Raw genomic sequence first — 9,279 nt, forward strand, 5'->3', positions numbered from 1 at the left:
ATTTTGGGTTTTTTGTACCTTGTTTTTGATTGTTTGCAAGATAATTTACTGTATTGTTTCTTGTTTTTTCGTTTTCTTCCATGAATTTTGTTCTTAGTGATGAGCAGTTACTTTTTTTTTTCTTTTTTTTTTTTTCTGAATTTTGCAAGATAATTTCGTTTTCTTTTGGCTTATCTCATGGAATTGGAGCAAAATTTAACTTTTCCATGATGTAATTGTTCTTGCTTGATGTTGATGGAGTTGTGGGTTTGTAAGCTCTTTTTTTTGTCTCCAAACTCTGAAATTAGCTGGCTTGGTTGTACTTGACTGTGGGTTTAATTGAATAATTTGTTTGGTTCATTGGTTGCAAGTTGTTAAATGTTACTTGATAGTTCACCTTGATGGTTCATTGAATAATTAGATTGAATAATTGAGTCATATTTTTAAATTAATTAGGAAATGTCAAGTAATTCAAGTTCACCTTGTTCGAAAAAGTCAAAAGCAAAGGGAAGACAACCCGATCTTCGTGAATTATTGTTTAAAAGAATGAAATCCCAACAAACATCTAACGAAGGCAATGAATCTTCTCCTTTAAGTTCCCATCTAAGTCCTCCTTTAAGTTCTCCTTTAAGTTCCCCTCTAAGTCTTCCTTTAAGTTCCCCTCCAAGTGAAGATGTTAATATGGAAGTAGGTGGTTCAAGTAGAAGTAGGTGGTTTAAGTTCCCCTCTAAGAGTGTTTTCCACAATGACGTTTGTCAAAAATAAGTTGAGAAATAGCATGGGTGATCAACTAGTGAATGATTGTTTGGTTACTTACATTGAGAAGGAAGTGTTTCTACAAGTTTTCGATGAAAAGATTATTGATCGCTTTAAAATTATGAAAACTCGAAGGATGAATTTGTAATTTTCATTTGAACGCTTGTATTTTTTTTTTTTTTATATTTTGGATTGTAAAACTTTTAACATCGGATTTGATATTGTAAATTGTAAATATTGTTTCTATTATGTTTTCTATTTTTCTTTAAAAAAAAATTATTCGCACGACGATCAGATTATCCGAACGACGTGACGTTCGGATTTTGACCCCCCAAATTGAAATTCCTGGGTCCGCCACTGAGCCCGAAACCCCATGTTTGGGAATTTCACGCTTACTTTTGGAATAAGTTTAATTCTTAATTTATTTTGTTAATTTTTTTTATTTTTTCTCTTATGTTTTTCAAATTTTCGCATATTTATGGGTTCAATCAGACCTCAATGGGCCTCGCATGTTGGACTACTGTAGTCATGAGCTACTTGAACTCAAGCTAGAAAACATATTTTTGATATCAGGTTAGACTCAAATTCTTAGAAACGCAATCCATATATAGAAACAAATATAGAAAAATTGCAAAATGCTAGGTCGTAGCTAGCGTGTTGTTTGGAAATACTCATAATAGTAATATAATAAAGTATTTTTGAGAGAAAATGCCAAATTTTATGCTAAAGAGTCATATGAAGATGATGCATTAATGCATAGCTCTGCAATGCTTCATACCTAACCAAACTAAAAGGCTTCTTACTTAACATCTAACAAGACAACACAATGCTTGTAAACCAAACAAATAGACCAAAGTATCTATCAGTGTTACCTTGTTAGTTCTTAGGGAAGCAATGTTAGCTTACCAACTTTAGCCCCATTTAATCCAATTCTATTTTATTTATGTATTTATAAAAATTGATATTTCCAGGCAAAAAAACTATACAATTAAATATTAGACATTGACTATTAAATTAATCTACATATATAATTTAGTAATAAACTCTCAACTTAATACTATATTTGTTTTTAATATCAACTTTCACGGTTTTATATATATATATATATATATATATATATATATATATATATATATATATATATATATAATCTTTATTTGCTTTTAATATCAAGAATAAAACAATGCATGAAAATTAATAAAATATTGAATCCTGATTAATTTGAATCTTGATGAAGGATGTTGGTTAGCTCCAAATTAAAGCAACCATGATTGATCGTCTCTTTTTACCTTTATTATAAATGGTGATGGATGAAGTTCCAATCTCTGCAAGTAGAGTCTATTTTACTACAATAAAAATGCTTGATGAACTCTATTAACCACTCACTAATATTATTGTTCCATGTTTACAAACGTATGTCACATATAGTTTAAACAATTTCAATGATTGGATGAATATCTTAAGATTATATAATGTCACATGGGTAGTGTAGGCTTTGGTGAATTGTGTTAACGAAATGGAGCAAAAATTTTTAAGGTCTTATGTATTTTTGCGTTGTCTTTTAAAATTAAGTCATTTATTTTTTTAAATAATAAAAAATTTTCACACTTAAAAAAATAATATTAGACAAAATATATTGTAACATTATATTCTAAAATTACTTCAAACATAAAAAAGTTTACAAACAAATCACTTTAATAAGTGTTACTTATAATTAGGTCTGGCAAAAGCTGACCCGACCTGCTAACCTGATCTGAAACCGAGCCGAAATTAGCGGGTTTGGGTTTAGATTTTTGACCCAACTAATTAAATGGGTCAACCCGACCTGATCTGTTTATTTAATGGGTTAGGTTCAGGTTGAATATTTGAACCCGAAAAAAACCTATTTAACCCATTTATTAAATGGGTCAATCAGGTCAGGTCGACCCATATTTAACCCATTTAAAAATAAATAAAATAAGCATAATAATAATAATAATAATAATAATAATAATAATAATAATAATAATTAAAAAAAAAAAAACCGGTATAAAAGACCCACGAAACCCTAAACGCTCAAAGACCAAGCCGTCTTCTCCTTCCTCCTCTTCTCCCTCTCCTTTCTCTCCTTCTTCCTCTCTCTTCCCGTGCGCCTCCTTCCCATTTTCCCCGACCAGCAGCCGCCCTCCCAAGCAGTAGCAGGGGGCTGCGTCACCTTCCCCAAACAGAAACGACCAACATCTAGGCTGCCTCTGCTCGCGTCTGCTGCAGCCACGACCCCAGCTTGCTCTTCTCCCTTTTCTGTTGTGGAGGCTGCTCTTCTCCCTTCTCTCTTTAATTCTTCATAATAATTATGTTCGTGTTTGTGTTATTTAGGGTTCGATTTTTTCGAATTTTTTGGGGTTTCATTTTTACTAAACTGGTAATTTGCATCTTGTTTTTTTATTTCATTTTTCAATTTCATTTTTATCGATTTTTTTGATTTTTTCGATTTTTCAGTTTGTGTTATGTTTACTCCATTTTTCTTTATGTTTTGCAAGATTGTGTTTAATCCTGCTTAATTTTTACTCCTGCTTGCTGCTTCTCTGTGCGACTTCAGAGTGTGCCTTCTCCTTCCTCTTCTCTGTGGCGGCACCTAGGTAAGAATTATTGATTTATTTCTTTGTTTCCCATTTTTCTGATTTTTTTTTGATCGATTTTTTCTAATTTGGATTGTCTTCGATTTTTCTGATTTTTCAGATTTTGCAGTTCAATCTTCCTGATCTTCAATTCAAGCTTGTACTGTGTTCGATTTTCAACTCCATTAATGGATGAAAGTATGTTATACTGTGTTCCATTAATGGATGAAGCTTGTAATGTTTTACAGTGTTAGCCATAAATTAGTTTTTATATTGTAATTTTGTAATATTGTAATTTTTGGGTCAAATGGGTCAAATGGGTCAAATGACCTGAAATATATGGGTTCAATGACCTGAAAAAAAAGCAGGTTAAATGGGTCATTAGCAGGTTGACCCGACCTGCAACAGATCAGGTCGGGGTTTCAATTTTTGACCCATTTAATTAAATGGGTCAGGTTTAGGTCAAGGGTCTATTGACCCATTTATATATGACCCGAACCTGAAAACGACCCAACCCGACCTGTTTGACACCCCTACTTATAATCGGACTTAAATTGTATTGTTTAATATTTGAGGCCTCTTATTTTTGGGGCCCTAGGCGATCAACTACTCTATTTGTGCTTAGAACCGGCACTACTATAAACTTGCTATTTTACTTATTTTATCATTTCAAATATTTTGTTAATAACTAACATCCTAACTGAGTTGATTTCTTAACATAAAATAGAAGCCAACTGTAACACCCGAATTTCCTCCCTTCCTTTACGATTCTGGTTTCGTTTAAGAGCTTGGAAATTCACTGAATTTTCAACCCCTTAAACGAAACCAGAATCGTAAAGGAAGGGAGAAAATTCGGGTGTTACACCAACGTAATAGAAAACTTCTGTGTAAGAGAGCGTGTTACATTATATAACATATTTCGATGTCTCAGCAATCAATTTTAATTTTAAGTTGAGTTGTTCCGTACTTTATTACAAACAACTTGAGTGGCTTATCAAACCCTTACATGTGAACCAAGAATTGATGAGTAGAAGCTACGATGCCTCAAAAATAGCATTCAACTAGGTCATATTATGATACTTTATAAATCAAAAGTATGTGTGAATTACAAGATTGCTTTTTTTTTTTTTTTTTTTTTTTTTGAGTTTTAGAAATGGAGAAGCCATGATTACGAGTAGCACTCAAGTGAACTATTAAGATGATTTTTTAAATATGTAGTTGCACAATCTTAGTCCAAGTCTCATTTTTCTTAACCACCTAACCTACAATTCCTTCAAGAAGTTGTAAAATCCCATTTCTCCTATTCAAGTTAAATTTCAAAATCATTTGATTACTTCCATGCCTAATTATCTTTACTCATCCTCAATTGGGTTGTTATTATAAACACCACTTTTGTTCTTAAATATCATAAAAAATAGTGCACAAAATCTTTTTAATTTTTGGTTAATTTTCCCTCTACGCTGCATTATGGCCCTTGATTCCATGCATTCTTCGCTCAAATTTACAATACTTTCATTAGCTTTACTACACTTTCTTTACAAACCTACATGTTCCACCTCTAGAAGGGTACTTGATCAAGTGAACCGGACCCAAATGGGTTTTCGGGTTGCACTTAAACATGTTGATCATGGGTCCAATTACACCATGTTGGAGCGGATTCAACGAGGTATTAATCGATCAAAGTTTAGGGTACAAAAGTTGAATGCAATGGTTTTGGTTTCCGATAAAAGTACATATGATGTTGAATCCAAAGTTCATCCAGGTAATGGTGAGTTTTTGATGAATGTTGCTATTGGAACTCCACCTAACCCGTTTTCTGCAATAATGGATACGGGTAGTGATTTAATTTGGACTCAATGTAAGCCTTGTGATGATTGTTTTGATCAATCCACACCCATATTTGATCCCTCTAAATCATCCACCTTTTCTAAATTATCTTGTTCTAATGACCTTTGTGAAGCTCTCCCTACATCTACATGCCAAGATGATGGGTGCCAATATTTGTACACATATGGGGATTACTCCTCAACCCAAGGGATTCTAGCGACCGAGACCTTTACATTTGGGTCCGACTCAAAGTCCCAAAAGGTCTCTGTCCCTAACATGGGGTTTGGGTGTGGGGTAGACAATGAGGGTAACGGATTTAACCAAGGTGCCGGCTTAATTGGATTGGGTCGGGGCCCATTATCCTTAGTTTCACAACTAGACGAGCCCAAATTTTCCTATTGCTTAACCTCAATTGATGGGTCCAAAACAAGCACACTATTGATGGGATCCTTAGCTAATCCCAAAGCCTTATCAAGTAATTCAAAAGCCACAACTATTATGACCACCCCATTAATCCATAACCCATCACAACCCTCATTCTATTACCTTAACCTTCAAGGAATTAGTGTAGGGTCCACTCATTTGCCCATCAAGAAATCCACATTTTCGTTAAGTGATGATGGAACTGGTGGGATGATTATTGATTCAGGAACCACAATCACTTACTTAGAGTCAAGTGCTTTTGATCAAGTTAAGAAGGCTTTTACCTCACAGATGAACCTCCCATTAGATGATTCGGGTTCGGGCGGGCTTGACCTGTGCTTTAAAATGCCTAAGGACACAACAAGTTTAGAGGTCCCTAAATTTGTTTTTCATTTCAAAGAGGCAGATTTGGACTTACCAAGTGAAAATTACATGATTGGAGATACAAATATGGGAGTATTATGCTTAGCAATGGGGAAATCAAGTGGGATGTCAATATTTGGTAATGTTCAACAACAAAATATGATGGTAGTTCATGATCTTGCAAATGAGAGCCTTTCTTTTGTTCCCACTCAATGTGACGAATTATGAACATATTGTCATGGAATTTGTAATTATGAGTTTAAATAGCCTACAATTCTTTATGTTATTGATGCTTTCTTTTACCTTGTTTTGAATGGTGTGTAGGTTTCATGAAAGAATTTGCTTTCATTAGATATTTGTGCATTGTTGTTTTAGTATTTGACCCATTTTGATTATTGACCCATTTAAAACTAGCATATTTAGAATTTTTGAAATACTTAAGCAAAAAAAGAAATTAATTAAATAAACGAATTTCTAAACTTATTCCAAAAGTAAGCGTAAAAATTCCAAACCCTGAGGTTTAGGTCTGTTCGCAGTTACTAACTGCGAACTGGTCAAAAAAGACAAAATAGTTGTTCCCACTTAGTAACTGGGAACAACTATTTTGTTCTGTTGCTGTCCGCAGTTATTAACTGCGAACAGGTCAAAACAGGTCAAATAGTTGTTCGCAGTTACTAAGTGCGAACAACTATTTTGTCTTTTTTAACCTGTTCGCAGTTAGTAACTGCGAACAGCCGAAACCCCAGATTTGGGAATTTCACGCTTACTTTTGGAATAAGTTTGATTCTTAATTTATTTTGTTAATTTTTTTTATTTTTTCTCTTATGTTTTTCAAATTTTCGCATATTTATGGGTTCAATCAGACCTCAATGGGCCTCGCATGTTAGACTACTGTAGTCATGAGCTACTTGAACTCAAGCTAGAAAACATATTTTTGATATCAGGTTAGACTCAAATTCTTAGAAACGCAATCCATATATAGAAACAAATATAGAAAAATTGCAAAATGCTAGGTCGTAGCTAGCGTGTTGTTTGGAAATACTCATAATAGTAATATAATAAAGTATTTTTGAGAGAAAATGCCAAATTTTATGCTAAAGAGTCATATGAAGATGATGCATTAATGCATAGCTCTGCAATGCTTCATACCTAACCAAACTAAAAGGCTTCTTACTTAACATCTAACAAGACAACACAATGCTTGTAAACCAAACAAATAGACCAAAGTATCTATCAGTGTTACCTTGTTAGTTCTTAGGGAAGCAATGTTAGCTTACCCACTTTAGCCCCATTTAATCCAATTCTATTTTATTTATGTATTTATAAAAATTGATATTTCCAGGCAAAAAAACTATACAATTAAATATTAGACATTGACTATTAAATTAATCTACATATATAATTTAGTAATAAACTCTCAACTTAATACTATATTTGTTGTTAATATCAACTTTCACGGTTTTATATATATATATATATATATATATATATATATATATATATATATATATATATATATATATATATATATATATATATATATATATATAATCTTTATTTGCTTTTAATATCAAGAATAAAACAATGCATGAAAATTAATAAAATATTGAATCCTGATTAATTTGAATCTTGATGAAGGATGTTGGTTAGCTCCAAATTAAAGCAACCATGATTGATCGTCTCTTTTTACCTTTATTATAAATGGTGATGGATGAAGTTCCAATCTCTGTAAGTAGAGTCTATTTTACTAGAATAAAAATGCTTGATGAACTCTATTAACCACTCACTAATATTATTGTTCCATGTTTACAAACGTATGTCACATATAGTGTAAACAATTTCAATGATTGGATGAATATCTTAAGATTATATAATGTCACATGGGTAGTGTAGGCTTTGGTGAATTGTGTTAACGAAATGGAGCAAAAATTTTTAAGTTCTTATGTATTTTTGCGTTGTCTTTTAAAATTAAGTCATTTATTTTATTAAATGATAAAAAATTTTCACATTTAAAAAAATATTATTAGACAAAATATATTGTAACATTATATTCTAAAATTACTTCAAATATAAAAAAGTTTACGAATTTGTTACATTATGGTCCTTTTCTTGATGGTGAATTATTCTCTATTTGTTACATTAATTTGGTCATTAGTAGTCTACGAATTTAGCTAACACCAATATATTCTAAGCTACCACAGTACAAAAACCTAACGTCATACCAACTAGCATATTTGAACTATCACTTTTTAGTTAGAATTCTCTAATGGAATCAGATGCACTGACCGAAATAAAATAGTCAGAAATTCCAACTAATCTCCTACTTAATAAAAAGTAATCAAAAGTTCTGACTATTTTCCAACAAAATTTGCGACTGCCACAAGGATAGTCGTAATTTTTGAAGATTGATAGGAGATCGAATACTCTGTATAGGGGACTTGAATAGAGAGTATGCCCATTTAAATTTTTTCTCTAGAAGGTAAGCTCAAGAACTCGGAATACCTTTCAAAACATTTTTCTGAAACCGTTTTAGGTCGAATAATAGATCTATGAACTATGTGCGAAAAATTACTTAAATAAGAACAAGTGATTTGTTAACGAAGTTCAGCTATTAATAGCCTACTCCTCGCCTATGGGTTAGCTTCCTACCCGTAGGATTCAACGTCTTTTATTAATGAACTTAAGATGACTTAAAAGATCTCTCTATCTTCTCACCAAGTTCTTCCCTTTGAAGAACGTCTTATAAGTTTCCTTAATGAAAGTACTAACTCCAATCTCACAAAAGAGAAAACAAAATGAATGCTTTAAAAAGTATTCCAAGCTTTAAGCGTAGAAGATAACTAAAATTCTAACTCTTTTTAACTCTAAATACTATTACAAATGAAAGAGTTAGATGAACTAAGTTTACAGCACTTATTGATTATTAAATCTCAAAGTAATTCAAAAGGAAATATATTCTTGATGATATAAGATGTCCTTCTTTGCAACAATAGGAGCAAGTAAGTAAGCGTCTATGCTTATATGCACTTTGAACAAATGTGCTTTGACTCTTATGTGTAGCATTATTATTACCGATACCACGTTTATCATTAGATCCTTTTTGTCGTGTAAGCATTTTTTTGAATTTAAATTCGGAATCATTTAGCTTTGTAAGGATTGTAAACTTTTCTCAGACTCATATCTAAAAGTGTTAAGATTGGATTCAAGATCATCATTTTTATTCTAAAGATCAATGAGCTTTTTCATTTGACTAATAATTTTTATTCGTTCAGGACTTTGACAATCTTTTCAATTTTAATATTTCAGCCTTAAGCGATTCATTTTTCTTTATAAG

General features: G+C 32.0%; 1 protein-coding gene across 1 annotated transcript; it reads left to right on the forward strand.

Moving 5' to 3' along the window:
• Positions 1-4,559: 4,559 nt before the first annotated feature.
• On the forward strand, positions 4,560-6,399 carry LOC130818790 (aspartic proteinase nepenthesin-1). Its single transcript, XM_057684993.1, has one exon. The coding sequence runs from the start codon at positions 4,800-4,802 to the stop codon at positions 6,171-6,173; it is 1,374 nt and encodes a 457-aa protein (XP_057540976.1). The 5' UTR covers positions 4,560-4,799; the 3' UTR covers positions 6,174-6,399.
• The last annotated feature ends 2,880 nt before the right edge of the window (positions 6,400-9,279 follow it).

Source organism: Amaranthus tricolor, chromosome 7 (assembly GCF_026212465.1).
Source record: "Amaranthus tricolor cultivar Red isolate AtriRed21 chromosome 7, ASM2621246v1, whole genome shotgun sequence".
Taxonomy (NCBI): domain Eukaryota; kingdom Viridiplantae; phylum Streptophyta; class Magnoliopsida; order Caryophyllales; family Amaranthaceae; genus Amaranthus; species Amaranthus tricolor.

What these genes read in the sequence shown, in the direction of transcription:
- LOC130818790 (XM_057684993.1), top strand. Translation starts at nt 4,800, where the DNA reads ATGGCCCTTGATTCCATGCATTCTTCGCTCAAATTTACAATACTTTCA.